General features: G+C 40.5%; 2 protein-coding genes across 2 annotated transcripts; one reads left to right on the top strand and one right to left on the bottom strand.

Moving 5' to 3' along the window:
- The first annotated feature begins 3,704 nt into the window (after window positions 1–3,704).
- Window positions 3,705–12,937, top strand: LOC111845475 (WD repeat domain phosphoinositide-interacting protein 2-like). The gene is made up of 12 exons (XM_023814917.2): window positions 3,705–3,995; window positions 4,858–4,940; window positions 6,064–6,233; window positions 6,451–6,547; window positions 6,853–6,950; window positions 7,056–7,148; window positions 7,235–7,305; window positions 7,655–7,762; window positions 8,190–8,354; window positions 9,214–9,321; window positions 10,541–10,638; window positions 10,793–12,937. The coding sequence occupies exons 1-12, from the start codon at window positions 3,922–3,924 to the stop codon at window positions 10,900–10,902; spliced, it is 1,275 nt and encodes a 424-aa protein (XP_023670685.1). The 5' UTR covers window positions 3,705–3,921; the 3' UTR covers window positions 10,903–12,937.
- A 738-nt stretch (window positions 12,938–13,675) lies between these two features.
- Window positions 13,676–22,286, bottom strand: LOC111845476 (actin-related protein 2/3 complex subunit 1B-B-like). The gene is made up of 10 exons (XM_023814918.2): window positions 22,031–22,286; window positions 21,403–21,487; window positions 18,411–18,515; window positions 18,102–18,324; window positions 16,238–16,345; window positions 15,930–16,136; window positions 15,293–15,368; window positions 15,008–15,204; window positions 14,148–14,238; window positions 13,676–13,958 (listed from the first exon to the last, which is right to left on the bottom strand). Exons 2-10 carry the CDS (start codon window positions 21,464–21,466, stop codon window positions 13,920–13,922), a joined length of 1,110 nt encoding a protein of 369 aa, XP_023670686.1. The 5' UTR covers window positions 21,467–21,487; window positions 22,031–22,286; the 3' UTR covers window positions 13,676–13,919.
- Between the last annotated feature and the right edge of the window lie 474 nt (window positions 22,287–22,760).

Below are 22,760 nucleotides of genomic sequence, written 5' to 3' on the forward strand. Positions count from 1 at the left end.
AAAGAATTGATAGAAGTACATTTAATGGAATTCAATACATTAACAACCCACATTATTTAGATTTAGGATAAGAATTATATACACAGGGCCTTGTAAAATGTTCTTTAAATTTGGTAAATGAATAGCAATCACAATTTTTCTAATCGTATTGCTCATGTCATATGCACTGTATTACAATAGGTCATGTGTCAATGTGTTTTATAAATGTACGTAATACTGCTATGATGACCAACATATTTTTCAACAATTTCACTCATACAGCTACATTATTCTTTTTTTTTTTGTAAACACATTGCATCGTTACCCATCTTGCAAACTGAAATGACTGAAATACAAACATGAATTGAATCTGCTTTTGGGATTCCAATACTTTGACATTTATCCCATGAAATTTGTTTCCCCAAAGATGACAGAATCATACTGGAAGTATCTCTCCTTACCAGCTTTCCTACAAGCATTTGAATAATATAGTGAGCATTACGCAGTATCAATTTTCACTGTGTTCAAGGTCCAGGTTGCTTATTTCCTCATTTAAAACCAATTTAAAATATTTCAATGACTTGCATTCTGCAACTAAATTGTGATGGCTAGATGACTGGATCAGAGCATCTCCAAAATGGCAGGTCTGGTGGTCTGTTCCCACTATGCACTGGTCAGTATCTACCTGGCCCATTAATGTGCATGGGGTGCGAAGGATGGCCCATGTGGTCCGATCCCACAGGAGAGCTACTGTAGCACAAATTGCTGAAAAAGCTAATGCTGGCTATGATCGAAAGGTGTCAGAATACACAATGCATCACAGCTTGCTGCATATGTGGCTGTTTAGCCACAGACCGGTCAGTGCCCATGCTGACCCCTGTCTACCTCTGAAAGCACCTACAATGGACATGTGGACTTCAGAACTGGACCGTGGAGCAATGGAAGAAGGTGGCCTGGTCTGATGAGTCACATTTACTTACACAGGAGGATGATGGTGGTCTCCCTTTATGTAATCTTTTAGACAACATATAAATCTCAAAACTGAAACATAACAAGGCTGGTACACGTGATCCACATTGGTCACCGAGTTTAAAGCTTATACAACTTTAGATGCCTACACGTATTTTCTGGCTGGTCATGTTCATGTGACTGGCTATGGGAGATTCCTGGAAAACATCACTTTCAAATCCAGTTGAAGGGGGGGGGGGGGGTGGTTATCCTTATCTTATTCATGCTGCAATATCTAATGACCAGTGGTGAGCAGGGCTCCCTTAACCACTAATTAGCAAAGATAACTTTTTTTGTTAACGGATTAGCGTTCCTGCGAGCCATGAACTTTTACTTCTGCTAACTGTAAATACGCTAACATTTTTTGCAGGTAAAGCTTAACAGTCAAAAACCTCTGTAAACGCTAAAATCGTACATATTTGTTCCTGTCTATTACGAGTGTGATTGCAACAGTCCATCTGGCACGCTGTTGGCTGACCACGTGTAAACACAAAACATGATTGGTCGATAACTTGTCAGATTTAAGGTGGTCTGGACTAAATGTAAGTGAACAAAGATAAAGTCATTTTTAAATTGGGATACCCTGAACTAAGCAGTGAATATAAGCATGTATGACGAAGCTGGATTTCTTGCTCAGATGGATAAATTTAAGATACCCTAATTTAAATGTACTTTATCTTCGTTCACTTACATTTATGCCAGATTACCTTAAATCTGACAAATTATCCAGCTAAGCAAGAAATCCTGCTCAGTGATACAGACCCCCAGCTGTATATTCTGGGTCGTGACTATCAGAGACCTCCTTCCTAGTTCTGGCTTAATGGTGCCATGTTTGTAGTCCCCAAGAGGCTTCAGTGAGGGCAAAATGTCAGCTTGGGCCAGTTTCTGAAAAAAATGCTTATCTTGCGAATCTTGGAATATCATAGAATGACAACTCCAAGGCAGATTTATTCCGGAGACTACAGAATATAAGGATACTCAACTGGGTATAGCCCTAAAGATCCCCTGGTAATCACTCTAGTCCAGGGGTCTCCAACTCCGGTCCTGGAGAGCTACCGTCCAGTAGGTTTTCTATCATACCCGGCTTCTGATGAGCCACACCTGTTCTCAGGCAAATACCAGGAGCAGGTGTGGCTCACCAGAAGCCAAGTGGGACAGAAAACCTACTGGATAGTAGCTCTCCAGGACCGGAGTTGGAGACCCCTGCTCTAGTCCAACAGATGGGACTACTGTTTTAAACGGGTTTTAGCTCTCTAGGTATGTTTCAGAGCCAAATACCAAACTGAAGCTAAATTCACATGGTGAAGGTTAGCGGTCATCATTAGCTTCCTTTAAACTGTTTAGTTCAAAGGAAGCTAATCTGCTTGAAAACTAAATACGTAGCTGTTACTCTTTCTGCAGTATGCGGCGCTGTTTATGGAAAGTCCGTTTGATCAGCACTAACAAAGTAGACCAAACCATTTTTTGCATTGTAGGGAGGGGATTTTTTTTTTCGATCACTATGTCAAGGAAAATTAAGAATATATATAAAATAAGCTTTTATGTGATTCATAAATACTATGTCTAGTTTTCACAAATATCTTTTTGGCAAATTATTCCGGCAGATTGTTTAAAGGTTAGAAGGTGTTTTTGGGCCCCCCCTTGACCCAGGGCTGGGGACAACTGACCCGATTCTCACCTTCCTCTTGGTAGGCCCTGAGGCTGGGTATGTGTGCATCATTTACCAGAGGAAGCGATGGCATCAGGATGCACTGTGGGAACATGGCAAGCTGGTGAAGACAGTGTGATGCTCTGGGCAATGTTCTGCTGGGAAACCTTGGGTCCTGGCACTCATGTGGATGTTACTCTAACACATACCACCTACCTAAACATTGTTCCAGACCAAGTACACCCCTTCACGACAAAGGTATTCCCTCATGGCAGTGGCCTCTTTCAGCAGGAGGTGTGCCCTTAAATGATGGTTTGAAGAATACGAAAAAGTTCAAGGTGTTGACGTGGCCCCCAAATTCCCCAGATCTCAAGCCAATTGAGCATCTGTGAGATATGTTGGATACACAAGCAGATCCACGGAGGCCCCACCTATTTACTCCTGTCATGACAGTACGTAGAATTGCTCCATTTTGCCTCTTCATGCTACAGTATTGATTGTCAAGTCTCATCCCCACTGTGACTATAGATTGCATATTCTCCCCGTGTTGTGCAGTCCAGGTAGACTAAGTGGCATCTCCAAATTGCCCACACTGCATGACTAGCTATGTGTATATGTATATGTATATATGTGCCGTGCTGTAGACTGGCATCCTATGCAGGGTGTACCCCAGCCTTATGTTGCTTGGAATAGGCTACACCTTACTAGTACAGCCGCCCCCCCCACCCACCCCCACCCCCACGTGAGTTGTGCCTGCTTGTTTATCCAACATATTTCACAGATGCTCAATTGGCTTGAGATCTGCGGAATTTGGGGGCCAAGTCAACACCTTGAACTTTTTTGTGTCCCTCAAACCATCATTCCCCCCCCCCTTCCTATTACCTTTAAAATCACCATAAGTGAGAGGGAAATTCTTTCAATATAATTAAACGCTCCTATACAGGAAATTATACCGGTTATGGAGGGGGAAGCCAAAAACATAACGTCCAGGATAAAGAACTTATATTTGAAACTTATTTAAAATTAATTTGTAGTTCGTATATCCCCGCATACCTGTCATACGTCGCTGGCTTGAGACCAGACGACGGCGCCCCAAATGCGCAAGCGCACGGTGAGGGAAACCCCGCGGCGGGTAGACGCTGGAGCTAGCTAAAATAACAAACCTTAACGTGGATCAGCAACGGCAGCATGAAGAAATGAAGGGAAACCAGTAAGCAGTGTCACTGGCCGGTCTCATGTGATCGTTATTCTCGCTGGATGGTGTCCGTTTGGATGGTGCCGAGCTCATGAACCTGGCCAGCCAGAGCGGGGAGGCCGGCGGCTGCCAGCTCCTCTTCGCTAACTTCAACCAGGACAACACGTAAGGAGGCATTAGGGCGGCTTGCAAAGAAACATCGGGGATCCGGAGGCCTGACGCTTTTAAAAACACTTATGGGGACTATAGCGATCTTCAGCGTTCCTGTGTAGTTTGCAGCATTACGCTGCGCGGGTGCCCGATTAAACGTGAAATCGTATATTCCTAATTTTTTTAACAAGATGTCCGAAATTGACGGAGCCTCCTTAAGCATACTTAAATTTGTGTGTGTATATATATAAACCAGTTAATAAATGGCCAAAACATTCAGACTTGATGATGCCCACGTGAAGTCCAGTTCACAGTAGTTAGTCTGATCCGTTTGAGACGCCACATGCCCATGCATACTGGTCAATTATCTAACATATATTTCTGCTTGCTCGCTGACTAACCAGCTTCATGGTACAGATCACTGTGCTTTAGATTATTTACACTGACAGATATATAACTGTAACTTTGACCACATAATATAAATACACGTCGATATTCTGCTATACGAAACTTATTTTAAATGCTGACCTCCATTTAGTGCTAGTTGAGAGCAAGTTAAGGTCGTGTTAGTGGGAAAATGCGATTGGTACAGGTTTTACTGACACCCCAGACGTTTGTTTGCAAGTGATTTAATATAATATGTCTTCTATTGTAATCGACTAAAACAGCCCAACTATTTGTAAAAGGCCTATTCAATAGGGACATACAAGTCATTTGAGGAATTGGATTTTTTCCCTATATAAACGTTTGATTTTAAAACTGTCAGTCTGCTCTGTAGAAATGTTGAATTGTTTATAAAGAACTTTACCTTATCTGAAGTTTTATGTAAATATGTATTGGTATTTATGTATTAATATGCTTGTCTTTCTCCTCATAGGTCCCTAGCAGTTGGAACAAAATCTGGATACAAATTTTTCTCACTGTCCTCAGTCGATAAGTTGGAACAGATATATGAATGCAGTAAGTATTTCCCTGCTGTTCTGCCTTTAATGTGAAACACCGAGAAGCCTAATATTTAAATAACCATCAGAAACTGAAAAGGATCTGTATCCACTTAGCTTGAATATGGCATTTATTTACTTTGCTAGTGGTGCTTTTTTCACTGATGTTTCTCTGGGATATATCTTCCAATGCAGGTAGTTCTCATATTGGCAGCTCTCGACTTTACGAGTATATTTTAAGGCAAAAATTACAAATGTGTTTCATAATTTAAAACAAATTTGCACGTCGCCCAGAAACGCCGTCCGTGGCGTGACTAACTTTTCTTTGTGAAATATGATTGTACATAAGTAGTTTCTTGCACGTCTGCGCATGCGCAGCGTTGCCATTTACGGCATATTTTACAATGGTGCCCGATTTGTACCGCTTTGTTTCACGACCCAACCTGATGCGATAATACGCCGGGATCATTTTACATACTGCTTGTGAACCATCTCCATCAGGCCAGAATGGGATACATGAAGAAAAAAACTACCCCAGCTGCTGAAAATCAGTGACCAAAATTTACTATGAATGTTAGTTTTAGGAAAGAATTTTGTTTGTTTAAATATGTGTATATCTTTGATAAGATGTTCATTCTAATAATGCTTTTCCAAAGTCGTCATCTTTATAACATTTTTATGGGAAAATACCTCTCGCTTTGCGAGTTCTCGATTAACCAGCAATAATTTGGAACGAATTAGCTGGTATAGTCGAGAACTATCTGTAACTGAGGCGTCAGGAATAATGCTGCACAATATGTCGTGCGTATACGCAATAATCACATCGCTTTTGTCGGCCTTGCTTTTTTCTGTTGACAACTTGTAGCAGCACTTATTTGACACACTCTGTTGGTAGATATTAATAATAACCTCTGTTTTTTTGTAGTTTTTTTCAGGTTATTTAATCTTTGTTTTATAAATATTGCAGTTTTACTTGTGGAAAATTCACATGGCAATGTGTATCTTGTTGGTGGTCAACCATTCGATCATTCTTTGCAGTATATTTTTGTCCTTTAAAATGTGAGTAACGGGAGAATTAAATATAGTACTTGTAAGTGGTCTTCAGCCTGGCATTTGACGTGTTGCATGTGCTTCCTCGCCAGCTGACACTGAAGATGTGAGCATTGTGGAAAGACTCTTCTCCAGTAGCCTTGTTGCCATCGTAAGCCTTAAAGCTCCCCGGAAGCTTAAAGTGTGTCACTTTAAGAAAGGGACAGAGATTTGCAACTACAGTTACTCCAACACTATTTTGGCTGTCAAGCTCAACAGACAGGTAAATGTGACGCTTGGCTACTTTTTCACTTGGTTATTTTGTTCTTGAATTAATTTTTTTTGCCTTTATATCAGTTTGTAATTCTTCAGCCAAATTGTAATTTGTAAACATAAAAGTGTAAGATTAAAAGCAATTTTTACATTATTTGTCTGTAAGTATCCAGTTGTTAACGTTCCAGTAGAACTGGATGTGTTTTTGATTGTCATTTCCATTTCAGAGGTTGATAGTATGTTTGGAGGAATCGCTTTATATCCACAACATCAGGGATATGAAAGTGCTGCACACCATTCGGGAAACACCTCCAAACCCTTCAGGTAGGGTGAAGGCAACATGCGACTAGCATCAGAACAGTAAAAGCAGAAATGAACCTCCGGCCTCCATACTTTTGTCTTGCGTAGGTCTGCTGTGATGTTTCCACATCGCGTGATTTCTATTCTCCGCCTAACAGATGTTTGCATCTGTTCAGGAATAAAAATGATGAAATGTGGGGATATTTTATGAGGTCACAGGCATCCTTTTGACAGTTTCCATATTGTTAAGTCTGGTTTTCTTTTAGTTGTTGAGTTCACTTTAGGGAATGGCTTTTGATGGTTTTTTTTTTGGTTTGTTTTTTATATAGGGCTTTGTGCGCTGTCTATTAGCAATGACAATTGCTATCTGGCATATCCAGGAAGTGCCACAATAGGAGAAGTTCAGGTTTTTGACACGATCAATCTGGTATGTTCTGTCCTTGGTTTTACATAATCTGGTGATTATTTAAATGTGTCATATTCGTGTTGAGCATTTTAACGAGGTCAGACTGCGTTCCCTCCCTCCATCTAGCGGGCCGCTAACATGATCGCAGCCCATGATAGCCCCTTGGCGGCACTGGCCTTTGACGCGAGCGGCACAAAACTTGCTACAGCCTCCGAGAAGGTATGTTGTCCCATCTCCAGGTGTAGGGGATTGTTTATTTCTTATTTTACGTTTTTTTTTTTGACTGACGATTTGACCTGTTTCAGGGGACTGTGATTCGAGTGTTTTCCATTCCAGAGGGTCAGAAGCTCTTTGAATTCCGGAGGGGAGTGAAGAGGTGGGAGCAAATGCTAGCAATGCTGACGCACATTAGAGTCGCTAAATTTTCTTGTCACCTTATAACCTTGTATGTCATACTGGACACATGATACCAGTGATCTAGTTGTTAAACTGCAAGGCAGCCCTGCTTTTGTGTTTAATGATCATGGCTTTTGGCCTTGGGTAAAGTTTTAGAGTAATATTTATGGATAGTTTTGAAAATACAAGGAAATAATGAAATGGTAGTTTTAGCTAATTTTTGGTGAAAATTGTAAGTTTGTGATCGGATGGCAGTACATCATCACCAGAGCTTTTGCTAACCTTAATGTTTGTTCATGTCTCTAATATGTCTGTGTTTTATGTTACAGATGTGTCAGCATCTGTTCTCTTGCCTTCAGTATGGAAGGCCTGTATCTGTCTGCCTCCAGCAACACTGAGACTGTACATATTTTCAAGCTGGAGTCACAGAAAGAAAAGTGCGAATGCTTCAGTTATCTATATACATATACACACGACAATTAAGACAAGATCAGAAACCAGTACGGTACTTTCCAGTTTGTGAAATGCATTAAGGTTGACAAATAGAGGAGTACATGGAAAAACCTTCTATCATATTCCAGTACTTTATTTTCATCATTAATAAATGATAATGTTAAGTTAAATATTTATAAAGCTAAATAGCTTTACTGTTATACAAATGTGAACCAGAGTAAAACATTTCATTGATGGGACCTAGTTGTAGATGTTTACTTGGGTAAATCGCCATAATCATTTTAAAAAATAATTTTAGTTTTAAGAAAATTCACAAAATAATGACTTTTGTCTTTAATATAGTGATTAATTGGAAATTACATACTTTATGATGGTATATTTTTCCCTTCCTATTATTTTTTTTTTTATTAGGCCACAGGAGGAGCCAACGACCTGGACGGGGTACTTTGGGAAGGTGCTGATGGCATCTACGAGCTACTTACCTGCCCAGGTCACGGAGATGTTTAACCAGGGCAGGGCCTTCGCTACAGTCAGGCTGCCCTTTTCCGGGCACAAGAATATCTGTGCGCTGGCCATGTGAGCAAATACTGTTTGTTACTCCATTATTACTCACAGTGTGCCTTTATATCTCAATGTAGCAGGGTAGAAGTATTTATTTACTTTTGGTGATTGTGTGTGTTCATGGGCAAATTAACTACACTAGCAGATTCATTGGGCTGATTTAATAAGTCTCACCATTCAATTTTTCCCAAGGTGGGGGCCCTGTCCTGTGGTGGCCCTAGGGCAGCCTACTGATCAATCCACTCCTGTGTTACTTTTACCTTATGGAGTAATTTTTCAGGTCCCTGCAATATAAACTACAGTTTTATAAAAATCTGTGAATGCAACCAAAAAACTAAAATAGCCAAAAGTCTTGTGTTTTTTGTTTACTTTAGTTACTTATGGCCTGCGTAAGGGTTAGGGTTATCATAGTTACGGTTAGAGTTATGCCCATTGACATGAATGGGGAGTTTCCACAATGATAAGGATATATGAACTGTGGTTCTTGCAGTGTATCCTGGGTGTCTTATTTGCATTCAACACTTGCATTCTCAACATAGTCTTTCCTTAGCAGTATTAATTGTAGTTGCAGTATACGTTAGGCATTCCTAAGGACTCCTCCACTGCACAGCGCCCTTCCATGGCCTGCAGTTTGCTCATCTTCCCTTCTGACCACATTTATTTTTGGACTTATGTTTTGGTACTTTTTTTTTTTGACCTATATGTCACATCGGGAAGTTTAAATGACCGAGCTCTTAAAGGCTAATGTAAGGTATGGAAGTCATAGCCACATCGCTCGCTTCTCTTTTAATATGTGTGAACCTGTAGGTCTGGCGTGTGGACTTCGTTGGTTATGGGTCTAAGTTTGAGGCCTCTGCTTCTGCCCCCATGTCAGAATTCAGAAGATCCCCCGGCTTCTGGTGGCCTCTGCAGACGGATACCTCTACATGTACAACCTGGACCCACAGGAGGGGGGCGAGTGCTCACTAATGAAGCAGCACAAGTGAGACGCCTGTGCACCACACAACCAGCCCCCCCCCATTCTGATCATGCTTACCTGTTTGGCCCCCACTGTCATATTTAAGAAACTCGTGCTAAAAATGTTCAAATGACTTGGCGATATCTAATACTGCTAGATGATATTTTATTGCATTAATCTTTTAAATGCACTGCTTGACATTTGTTGTGGTTAGTTTTGTGAGTATTGAGGAGAAGATTTGGTCTTTAGGGAAGCTTGTGTGTTCACACTGTGGAAGGACTTGGATTGAAAATGTTGACCCCTCCCATCCCAGATTGATATGACATGTTGCTTCGTTGCAATCTAACATTGTAATACATTTACATCTCTCTCCATTTTGCATTTATAAAATGATTATGCTCTATCATTGGAGAAAAATAACACAATAAGATGAAGAACTTGGCCTTATTCTTCCCCACCCCCATATCTGCTGGTGTGCAGTATTTAGCTGTTCCCCTTTTAATGAGCTCTGCCCCCCCCCACACTTCCTTTTTCTAAGTTTCGCCCATCCTTCCTCCTTAGTCATTTCAGCTGTTGTCAAGCATCAGTCTTTGATTCCTGCTGTAGGTTTTGTATGGTTGTCCGGTCTGACCTTAGGCTCTGCTTGTTCTAAAACTTCCACCTGCTTTTAGTTTTGGCTTTTAGTGGCATCATCCAAGACTTGGGTCTTTTGCAGATACTTTTTAATTTATTGAAGTTTTCCAGTACGGTCAGGGACCGCTATAATGCAAGTCTTATGGCACAGATGATAAAATACAGGAGCACCGAACATGGGAAGTAGAGAATCGGCAGCTATATATGTTTAAAATGGCCTGGCTGGATTTTTAATTCACAACATTTTCTGTATATGATATAGCAGTTATGTGGCTTTATTGGACAAATCTCTTTTGGATACATCTACATTGGGTCTATTGTTTTTCCTTCACAATACATTCTGAAGCATGCTGTTCTGAAGAGGACACAAACTATAAATAACACCAAGCAAAGTATTTTTATGTAAGACCTCCCTTTGTATACAGCTATCCTTTGCTGTTTGTCCTGGTACAGCTCAACATTGGGGGTGGGGGGGCGGCTGGTGCACATGGAACAGTGATAAAGCCAGAGATCAAACGTAATGAGTCTGATTCGTGGACCTTGCATTTTAATGCAAGTAAATACATGCTGGCTTCTTTCCCCATTTTCCTCCCCCATCCTGCTTTGTCAGATTGGATGGCAGCACGGAGCCGCCCAAAGAAATACTGGAACCAACCAATCACGAGCGTCCACTTGTGGCACAGACCTATAGTGTGCCATTAGCCAAAGGTAAGCCCAGACTTCTTACTGAAGCCGTTTTTGAAGTAATATGCCCCGGATGAAGACTAGGAAGTATTTTCGTGCTGGGAAGATGTCCTTTGGCAGGCCTAGATCTATGTCAGTGCATGTTGATGGGTGGTGTGTCTTTATTCGTGTCTCTAAGGTTATTCGGAGGACCAGGGGGCTGTCGGAGGCCCCGGTGTGGAAGATGACATGAGTTCCCTGCGACTGGAAGAAGAGAGCGAACAACCCCCCATGATCCTTTTGGAGTGACTGAGCCCTGTGACGACCTGCTGGCTGACGGGTGATGATGTGAGGGCGGAGCTCCAGCAGAGCTGCTATGAACTTGTGATGAATTGGAAGAGAGATTAAAGCACATGACGTTCTCCCTGTCCTTATCCCATCTATACTGTTTTTAAAAACCACAACCATTTGAAATCTATGCCAGCTGTGTCATTCTCCAGCTAAAAAAAAAAAATGGTAGTGGCTTTTAAGTCCCTCAGCTTTGCATGCTCCTGTGCCAAGTTTAGCACTGATAGAAATCTCTTCAGTCACGTAGGTATCGATGGTTCCGACACGATGAACCTTACGGTGATAGCTGGGATTTTCTGTTCATTTTCAATGGAGAAAAGTAATGGCCAACAAGTGCCTGTGATGGAATGGTAGAATTCCTGTGTGTTACTTCACACAGACTGTTGGGGATTTCTGCAGATGTAGCCCACTGATGCGGGGAACATTATCTATGTGTGGGTCAGGATGGGCCACTGAGCTCTTACCTCCTGCTGCGTACCCCAAAGGAGATGATTGCGGCTAAACTATCTGTTTGCTGCTCTTTACTGTACCAAAACAGGCCATTGACCATTTTACTCGGTCTTGATGGACAGCTACCTTGGAGAGATGAACGCCTGCTGCTTATTAGCATTTCCTTCTGATTCTTCTGTATGCCATCTTATTGTGTTTTTCACCATTTTGGCGTCCCTAAGGGTAAAACACTTTATGGATTTTCCATCCCTCTGTGATCGATGCAGTTTTCTAAAGCTTCAAATTCAAGATGCAAACCAAAAAACCTATGGAGTTTTCTTTTAAGATTAATGTTATTCTAATGAGAGCTTTTTTATAAGTTCTGTTTTTTCAGATTTCAGTTTTTTTTAACCTAAATTGATTCTTTATGATTCTCAAGGTTTTTTTCCCCCCCCTGCCACAGTGTCCATGAGCATTTAGGTTAATATGGTACTTTAATGATTACATTGTGAATGTCCTGTACATTGATATAATTTAGTCAGTACTATACAATGAAAGTCATATTATTAATGTCGATTTATACCTTTAATCTTTCTTCCTCTAAAAAAATGAGTTGGACAATCTCTCTTAAACAGGAGACATCTACGCATCACTTTATGCAGAAACAGATTTGTCCCTAATAGATCTGAATAGCAGTAGGTTGTGAGGGAAATGTCAGGTCACCTTACGTATGTGTGGAGTGTGCAGACTACCCACCTATGGGTGACATTAAACTGAAAGTGGTTGTGAAAGTTGGAATTGCAGAGAGGTACTAGTGAATTTTTAACCTGGAGCTTGGTGTCCATGTCTAAGCACAGCTCAGTATTACTTTGCCAGAAAGTTGCCATTTCACCAACCATGGTATGGTTAAAAAAAACAGTCCGCTCTTATCAGTATGCATTCATGGAATATTTATGCATTTTGTAATACTATTAAGTAAACTTTTTTCCATTCTGACTTGGTGAAGTTGAATTATGAATTATTTCACGTTCTTATGACAAGGTCTTGACATCCCCATTGAAGTAGGACAGCAGGTTGGTGGAACCTGTGTGCCGCTGATCAAACATGGCTTTCTTGGCACTTGGTTCCCCAAGGGGTACCTTGGCGTTTGGTTGGTTGCGATGGCAGTGTAACTGCAGTATGTTTCTAAGGCACATGTTCTTTGGGGCTTTCCTCAACATAATGGACTATTTCAAAGCCTCAGTTGGTTATTTGGAAATTATATGGAAATTACAAGGATTTTTAAAAGCTATTTAATTTCAGAGAGCTTTGGGTACTTTGAGTGTACAGCGTGTTGCAAGATGTGCTGATGCCTTATGTACATTTCAACAAATTGTCTTTCAGGCATAACAAATGAATGTAATGACTTCAGATTTTGAAGAGCCATAATTTCTCCTTTCTTCCCACAGCCCATGGACTGTGCCCAGTGCTAATATAATTTTTATGATTTTTTAAGTAGAAAATCTGTTCCATACAAAGATCAACGTACGCAAAGAATTAAGTAAAATAAACATCCATGTCTGCAAAAGGTTTGGGGTTTTATTCTGTTTTTGAAGCTGAATGCCCTGCTTTCCCTATTTGTTCCATCACAGCATAAAGTAACTGACTACCCATCATGCCCAGGGGCAGTGTTTACCATCAATCAAACCATGCAGTTGCATAGAGGCCCTCTGTTGGCCACAAACAGACACTACACCCCAGAGGGCCACAGTGGGCCCTAAAACGACTTATTAATTAGGGCCCCAGAAACAACAAATCTGCCACAGATCATACCCACTCATTGAAACACCCTTTGGAACACAAGGCATGAGATCCCAAAAGGATCACCTGCCCCTTTGTCTGAAACCCTCTCTTTAAAAATACCGAGCGCCAGTTTAATGTAAGTCAAAGGCTTTGTGTGTCTGGATATGCAGGGGATGGTGTGTGGCTCAGTGGTTTATGAGGCTGTGCTTATGATCAGAAGGTTACTTGTTCAAGTCCCAGGGTTGGTAGAGTGGCCTCATGAGTAAGGTACTTAATCTCCAGTTCGAGGGACTCCAACCCTGCTTCCATTAAAAATGTATGTCGCTTTGGAATAAGTATTTACTAAATAAATTAGATCTATTTGTGCATAATTTTTCCAATATGTAACCATTGCTGCTCTCTGTTAGAATTTTTATTGAGCAGCACACTAGATGCTGAAGCGTACTTTGGCATAACTGCTGTTTCTGTCGTACTAGCAGAGAGACTGGCATCTGGGCTTTCAGACGGGTGGCACACAGGAGACCACAGCTGAAGCCGTTTATTTTGCAAAAGCATAAACTGCACGGAAATGCATGTTTCACAACATTTCCTCATATCATTACATCTCCTTCAAATTCTTCTTGTAATGTTTAATGCACAGTTGCGAAGAAACTGTCTATTGGTTTCAGAACTGAATGATTATTGTAAAATGCACCTTTGATGCTTATGTCTGGGCACACATTTGGGGGTTCCTTTCACTTTGTATTGGTGCATCAGTTATTCCAGAGTTAAGCTATCTTCAAATTTTTCAAAGCAGATTCCAGGGTCTGTAATAATAAAAATATCAGCGTTAGACATATATATCTAAAATATGTAATATACAATATACATATATATCATTTATAAAATTATAGCCTGTTACTATCCAGAGCATGGTTTATTAAGCTCCTTTTCCCTTGAAAAGTACAGTAAAATGTAAAATGTGAAACAGTATCAATGGAATAATTCCACCTTACCTTGATCTCCCAAATAGCCATCCCCCCGTCCATTCCAGTGGTACAGAATTTAGTGCACTTGCTTTTCCCACCCTCCAGGATAGAAACTTGGCTGTAAATAACCAACCATTCTGATTAGAGGTGGTATATTACTCATATCACTACATTCAAGAGCCATACGTGTGAAGCATTCTTTTCTGTCTTCTTATGCATAGTGACCTCTGATTAATTCATATTCTATCATGAAAGTTAAATGATTATTATGGTTGGTCATGTCTGTTCCCATCAGATTACTTCAATTGTGTTGTCTTTGAACTGAAAATGACTTAGTATCTGTAACTTACTCTTATAAACATATTGCTAAGTTATTTTCTGCTAAATCAAACGTTTTAATAATTAAATCACAATCATTTAAATATTAATGTCAAAACTATGTCCAGTATACAGGGATTGGATTTCAGTCATATTTCCCAATGGAAACTCCCTCGGGATGGAATTTCTAGAATAATAAATTCTGCACCCATCTACTGCTTCCTGAAAAAGCCCCCCCCCCCATTATGTCTATGCAAGAACTTTTTCATGTAACGTATAAACCGGCACATCTAGCTAGAGCAAATGCATTATAGCCATTTAATTACAATTTTTACATATTGGGTCTTTGATATGCTTATGCTCAGCTGATATGAAATATTATGGATGGATGTGAATGAATTACAGATGTTTAACATGTGCCTAAATAAGAACCTCTTTACTGATGCTGCAAGTATTTTATGTTTCTCATTTGAGTGGAAATTCCAGCATCCTGTTGGGTTCTCAGGTTACAGCTGTGATGGACTGCAGAAGCCTTTCGGAGCAGTAACACGCCTGAGCGCTGGCCTTGCCTGATGCTGTTCTTATGCAGAGTGTCCAGCGTGGCCTCCTCTCGCTCCGACGTGGCCTTCTTGTCCATGTTCTGGAAGCGTTCCCTGGCGCTCACCCCTCGCTGGGCGCTCTGCTTGGGCACGTCCAGCTTCCCGCCGAAAGCGATCGAGCCTTTGCCCGCGTCGTAGACAAAGAGCGCCGGGTAGCAGTCGTGGCCCTGAAAGACGTCAGAAAGTGCAATCGGCGAGTGTTTCAGCCCAGGCGGGAGAGCGGAGAGACGCAGAGGCAGGGAGAGCCGTACTCACTGCTGCCACCAGGCTGTTCTCGGTGATGAATGTCACACACAGGAGAGGCAGGGAATCTGAGACGAAGCTGCTGATACTAGCCAGGCAGAAACAGAAAGATGTTCGTCATAAAGGCGGCCAGCCACCAAACACCTGAGGTTTTCCAGGGTCACGCTTTGTCTTCATCATACAGAGCTGGACTTCCCCCGTCTTTGTCCTAATAAGCTGGTCTTCTGCATTTTTTCCAGCACTTTTCAGACTATTAACAATATCTTTACTGGGGGAGCAGCTTGTAATAGTTCAATCAAAGAGGTAATTAGCTCAATTCATCACTTAATTCCACAGGTGCAGTAGAAGCCTGTATAGACAACCAGGCTGCTAATATCAAAACTGAGGACCCCTGTATTTTGACTGAACTTCTAAACCAGCAGATGCCAGGCTGCATGAACCTTTTAAAGCATGAGAAGATGTACTGGGCCTACATAGAAGTATACTGACAAAAATGGGGATATGTTTCAAGGTAAATCAGCCAGGCAGTTTCCTTCAATCCTTACTAAACTAAAAACATAAGTGAAACATAAAGCAAAAATTCAAAATTTTGAATTTTGATATATAGCAGGAGGCTAAATTCACATGTTCAGTTTGACTGGATACTTACGTAGCGGTCTTCTCGCCGTCGGCCACAGCTATCATGCTATCGTGAGCTGTCCAGGCCACGCGATTCCCGCTGCCAGAGAAGGAAACGCTGTGGACCCAGCCAGTGGTGCTGCTCGACTCGAACAGCATCTCTCCAAAGGGCATCTTGGAACCCCAGGACGTAGGGCCAGGCTTCTCCTCAACCTCTTTGATGTAGGCAGAGAAAATTCTAGAAGGAAGTTAATGGGTTTTTTCAGTGCATGACAAGAACATGCAGCAGACTCTCTCAGGACAAAATACAACCATGCAGCTAGGGTGATATACATTTACCTGCATTTGAAGTCACAAGATCCAGCTGCCAGCAATACGTTGTTGGGATGCCAATCCAAACTAAGGACTGTGGAGCGAATCGGTTTTTTGATGTGCTTGCAAACCCACCTAAATGCCACAAAAGGAAACCACTATTTCATGCAGTGAACACACATTGACTTGAGACTTGTCTGTAATAATTCTTACCTAGAATCAAATCGGGTTTAATGAATCACTGTACCAGTTTTTAAATCATTGCTTAAGAGTGTCGCTTACATTAACATTATAGCTAGTTTTTTTGTTTTTCTGTGACACTAAATAGTAGCTAATTTCGCATAATGACAAGAGTGCTACCAGTTAGTTCATTCATAAATTAAAAAAATACATTAAAAGTGTTTTAAAACCTTACAATAACACAGGTCTACAATTTTTTTTCAGGTGCCAAGGTTTTTTTAATGGATTTATGGTATTTTGAGGGTGCTGAATTCAAAAATCACATTACTTTTGCTGAATTGGTTCTAGTTTTTGAGATAATGAACATCCATGAAAATAATGCATTCCCCCAATGCGACTTGTGTGTGATAACAAATGCAATAGCTTTTGGTCTGTCTTTTGACTCTTTGATAGTGTCTTAGGTAATGAAATATATGATGAAGAGCCTGAAAATAAAATTAGAGTTAAGTTCACATATGCGTGTTTATGTGTTAATTTATTGCTGTTCTTACTGTGGTGGTGAATATTTACCCAGATCAAATCTGCCAAGTCCTTCCAAAGGAAGGGCATCATGTGAACACCTGTCTGGAATTTAGCCAGAAATGGTTGAAATGCTCATGATAGGGTCATGAAAAAATTTAGTTAGACAAATGTAGGTAGAGGGAATCTTGAGGATGATGTTGCAGCTGTGAAGTCCTCTCTTCTGGCTGGTGCAGAGTGGAAAAGAAAATGTAGTCCTTTGAGCACTTTCTCCACCATCCACACTTCAAAACCAGTCTTGAATGACTTGTAAAGGGTATGTAGGCCACAACTTTCTACAATTACTAACTGTGTCGCAGCAAACTGCTCACCACAGTGTGAATGTCATCATTGGACGTACAGGAGTGATGTCGGCTAACTGTTTGCAAAGCCCATAGCACTTCTGCTTTCAGTGTGTCGGTTGAGGAGAATGTACTGAAGGCATTGCTTGTCGGGGGATCTGGAGACACTGCCAAAGCGGGTGTAGGCCTATCTGTAGAGGTTGTACTTGCAGGACTGGCAAACAACTGAATGGGGACAGTTGTTGTCCGACTTTTGACAGAACGCTTGTGCTTCTCTCCCCTGATATGTGAGTCGATGGCTTTAGAGCCTATTGTTGCCAGTTTGATGATTTTTTTACAAAGGTCGCATCGCGCTTCGTAGACATTAGTTGTCTTTTTCAACCAGCCACAGTACTTTATTTTTGAAGCATTGACATTAATAACAATTAATAACTAATTAATATTGTATTATTTAATCAAATCATACATAACTTTTTCCTGTCACTTAGATATTTTAAATTTCTTTTTTTGTATGATGTTAGACTGTTTACGTACTAGTTGTAACTAAAATAAAATATTCTTGCAATTCTTAATGCTTTGCAAACATGTTGCGTTAATTAATGAATTAACTATTAAATATCTCAGAACCTAGAGCCAATCTGGCAAAACCGAAGTCATATTCTTAATCAGCACCATAAACTTAATATAAAACTGTTCAGACATTGTTGGCACCAAAATCACTGTATACCAGTATAATTTGCATGTCCATCAGAGGAAGAACTGAAAAGACAGGAAACTGAATAAAACAGAATCTGCCCAGTAATCAAAAACAAAATGGCTGATGATGGCTGCAGAATTACGAAATTGCTCACCAGTCGTTTTCTTGCTCGAAGTAGCAAATCGAGATGAGGCGGGATCCGCTTCCCACGGCAAACTTGTTCTCTTTGGGGGACCATTTCACGCAGCGAGCCGCGCGGTTTATCCTCAGAATGACCAGCGTAGGTTTCCACTGGGCTCCTTTCAGGGTCCAGACGTAAGCATTGCGGTCAGTGCCACAAGTGACGATGCGGTTACTGTCCGGGGCCCAGTCGATACCTGCCGTGGACATAAGGAAAGTCCTTTCTACAGCTTCTTCTGAAAGACCATGACAGTATCCTGGGGAGGCTACGATTACTCCTTACCCGTCACCTGGCCATTATGTTCCTTCAGCTCCTGAACCTTTGTCCACTTGGCTCCGTCCTTCTTGTAAATGTGGACATCATGATTGTTCGGGCACAAAGCGATCTCTTAAAGGAACAAACACATCCCTGAATGTAAAAACCACTGTATGGACTGTATGACTAAATTATATTATAAACATTAACTAATAATGGCAAGACATTTCTCATGAGAAAATCCAAAGTGGCTGATAATATTTGATTTTTTTATATCTCAGATTGTACAAACAGTATTGAAAGTCACAGAGTATAACCTAGAAACCCAGTTTTGAACTTAAGACTAACAGCAGTCCAAGTACTTAAATAGAAACAAGAAAGGACGACCTTGATCCTCACACTGCAGCTGAAAAAGTGACTCTCTCTTTTAAACACAAAGCATTTCTAGCAGACAAGCAAACAAGCTCTACACAGGGATGTCTGAAACAAATTTATTTTAACTAGGGTTGGGAAAGTTATTGTGTTAATGCATTGCTTCTGTTTTTAGAGCTATTTGCCAAATAGGTTTTAGATTTTAGATCAATCACATTGGATTCAATAGTGTTTCGATCTGCCTGTTCAGTACATGTGATTATATGTACATTTGGTATATATAATTAATTGCCAAGGACTTTGCTCTTATAAAACAATACCCTTTTTTCTTATTGCCATCTGTTCATTGAGTCAGGCAAGTGATTTGTGAACTAACTAAGACTCAAACTAAACACAAGGAAATACAGATCACATATACAGATTTGGAAAAGGGTTTTCAACAGGGACCATCTAACAGCACACACATTCAATAGGCAACAAGGGAAAATAGCATAGACAGGGGTTTATATACATAAGTAAATTGTTTCAAGCTGCACATTCAGTACTTTTAGCTATGCAGCGGCCCAGGGGGCAGGGAGAACTATGGGGACTGTGACTGGGGATAAACCTAAGGGAACATAAGAAGCAAAACGGGATGACCAGTGGCACCTGCTGGCCAGATAGGGAACTACAACATTACACTTGACTTTGGGAGAATACCAAGACATGGACTATACTAGAATAGACCAGGATCACTAGAAAAGACCAGCAACACATGTAGGTCAACAGGGAAGAGTAGGAAACTGAGAAACGAAGGAGAGACTGAGACAGGACAGGGACTGATCCTAACATAAACCATTAAACAAATATAAAAACATATGGCATTCTCACAAATTTGATTTTTTGAAAAAAATGTGGAAATACAGTGTTTGTTTTTTGTGTAGAGTAATTGGCATTATCTTTAACGTTTTAAGTATATAAAAAGTTATGTAATTTGATTTTAAATCATTTTCCACAAATAGGTAGCCAAAAATCAGTAGCACAAAGCTAGGCCTACATAAAATGTTTTTCAGTTGTTCAACTTTATTGCATGTGACCCACAATAGATAATCAACTTAAATAATAAGATGTGTAATATTTTCGCCATTTTCTATTAGTTTTGTCATTTTTTTCTCATCTCAGTTACTCTTGCTCTGGATTTGAGGAAAAATTAGAGAAAATTAATGTGTTACAGTAATGAATTTGTGACAATGACCCATGTACTACGCTTTGTGTTAATTCTACATTAATAAGGGGATTTGATGTATAAAGATTTATTATTATAATTTTAATATTGGGTGAGATTAATCACAGAACACTGTGCTAGTTAATGTTTTTAATCGATTCATAGCTCTAATTTTAGCATTAGCTTTAGCATTTAGTGTGGGCGGAGCAGTGACTCTGAGGCTAGGGAACTGTGCCAGCAATCGGAAGGTTGCCAGTTTGAATCCCGTGAATGCCAGGAGTGATCCTACTCCATTGGGCCCTTGAGCGAGGCACTTAACCTGCAATTGCTCTGTCCTGGGTATGCTGTTAACCTACATCCAGCCCTGCAAGTATGTCGTCCAACTTACAGGGAAAATTTGGGGGTTGGTGGCAGGATTGGCATTCCAGCCACTGGAAAAATCTCACACTGCTCCATTTGGACTAGTGTGGTGCTGAGACATCCCTGAGCTGGTTGGTCTTGTGGTGGGTGTGGCAATGCACTGTAATCAGCACATGCCCCTAACCTCCTCCTAAATCTGCATTATTTCCCTTAAATCATATTGTAGCATATCATAGCAGCCTTTATATAAGCGTAACATTTGCTGTGGATTCTCTCCTTATGTTGGGAATGAACAGCACCACTATGGCTGCTGAGCTGTTCGCATCTGCTGCCTTCCCCCAGTCCCCACCCACCCATGCTGACACATCCAATCAGCCTGAAAACACCATTCATGGTAAAACAGGAAGTCTGAGTACAATTTGTCACTGCTGTTCCTGTCGTTGTAGGTATGAACAAGGAAAACAGCAGAATACAATTAAAAGTTCCTCTTTGTGGGCCTTGTTCCTCTTAGTTGCAGTGCACATTAAAGAGGAACTAAGTAATGCCGTTTTTAGAATATTGAGGGTCCTTTAGAATCACTCCCACTGAGCTGTGTGTGCAACAATTTGAAACAGGAAACTTTTCAAATTAGACCCCTTAAATTATAGGGCCATGAACTCAACTTCTTCTTGCATCTGCTGAATCTTGTAGCTCTTAGCTGACAGTCTACCTTGTGCCTTGCCTGTCTGGTTGATTCTACTTATATTGGAAGTTTCCATGAATGAACAATACAGTAGTTATAAGAAAATTTGCTCTAGAAAAAAAACAATAATAACTGCTTATTATTAGGATGAAATGCACAAAGATGCCACATTTTGACCAGCTTAAGCATGCAAACACATTAAATAATAACGTACAGGATGGTGTTATATAACAGACGCTTAAGCAGTACCGCATACAGGCTGATATTATCTATTTGCACTTGCAAATCCATGATTAACCCCTCAGCCAATATATATAAGCCAGTGAGCATATGCATGCAGACACTTAGACTCCAGAGTCAAATAGTAATGGGGAGGTGTGTGTGTGTGTGTGCACACTCACGGCTTCTGTCCTTGTTCCAGGCATGGCAAGTGATGGGCTCCAGCAGAAAACTATGGTACGCCATGCCGCCCGGAACTTCTGATGTCTTGGAAGAGAAATCAAGCCAGGCAAATTTCATTAGGCAACATTTTTCCTTACTTCCTGCCTGAGAGATGTATTAGACTGAACATCATAATGTAATATCTATATATAGAATGTAGTATTTTACATTTTATTCACTTAGTAGAGCTATGTGCCTGGCCATTCTGGTACATAATGCTACACTTTAAAATGGAGAAATGATGCCAAGTGCAAAATATTGTCTGAGAGTTAAAGAGATTTCAAATATTTTTGATTTATATTTCTTCTCTTTCACTTGTCAATGGCAGGCTAATATTCTGACTTGAGTATGATATTGTTGTAAATTAATATGCAATTTGCACTCACTGCTTTGTTAAACGTCAAACTGGCATCACCACTTTACAGAACGTTGCTGAAATAAGTGCATCTGTGATGCATAATGTAGGAGAAAATAATCTCAGCCAAGATCTTTGAGGTGCAAACTTGTTTAGCCATTTGCCACGATTAGGATTAAGCATATAAATACTTTCAGCCTTTAAGCATTTGTTAAAAAAAGCATTTGACTTACCCAGTAAAATAGAGAAGATAGGTGGGGTTTGAAACAGGAGCCTCAGTTCATGGACTCTGAGCAGTCAACACGAACTCTGACAAAGCTCTGAACCAACTAAAGAAAACTTATTTCTCTCTGATCCACTCTACTTCCCCTTTCCTGCCAGGGACTTGTAACTACTTCCTTGTGCAGGCAGCTCACAGCTGATTAATAGGGCCAACAAAGTTTAACTCCTCACTTATTCCTATTTGAGGGTGCAGAGGAAATGTAAGGCCTCCATCCATATGGTTTAGATAGCTTTTCATCTAAATCCTGATCGACTGAGATGCTCGGAAACGTTTTTGGAACAATTTCAAAGAAATTTCGCAATCCAGAGACTTTTTTTTTTCCCTCAAGAATTCGGAAATTTCACTGTTTATTTTTGGGTTGGGTTTTGCATCTCCCTTGTGCAGTCATACTTCTGAGCTTAGTAGTTAAAATGAGCTTAAGATCGGTGTGTGCAGTGGGTAGTGGTGTTTGATTGCATTCCCAAGAACAGATCTGCAACAGAAAAACATACCAGTTATTTTTGATGGTTGTCCACAGGGGGAAAAAAAACAAATGCCACATCTAGATATTTTTCAAATTTCCGTATTAATTATCATTGGAGCTGAAACCACAATTAGCATCATGAATCATTTCTTTTGAATCTTTTTCTGTTCCAAAAGAAGCGTTTATGTAATTTGATAAACTGAGTGCTGCAGACTCA

Source organism: Paramormyrops kingsleyae, chromosome 5, assembly GCF_048594095.1.
Source record: "Paramormyrops kingsleyae isolate MSU_618 chromosome 5, PKINGS_0.4, whole genome shotgun sequence".
NCBI classification, from domain to species: domain Eukaryota; kingdom Metazoa; phylum Chordata; class Actinopteri; order Osteoglossiformes; family Mormyridae; genus Paramormyrops; species Paramormyrops kingsleyae.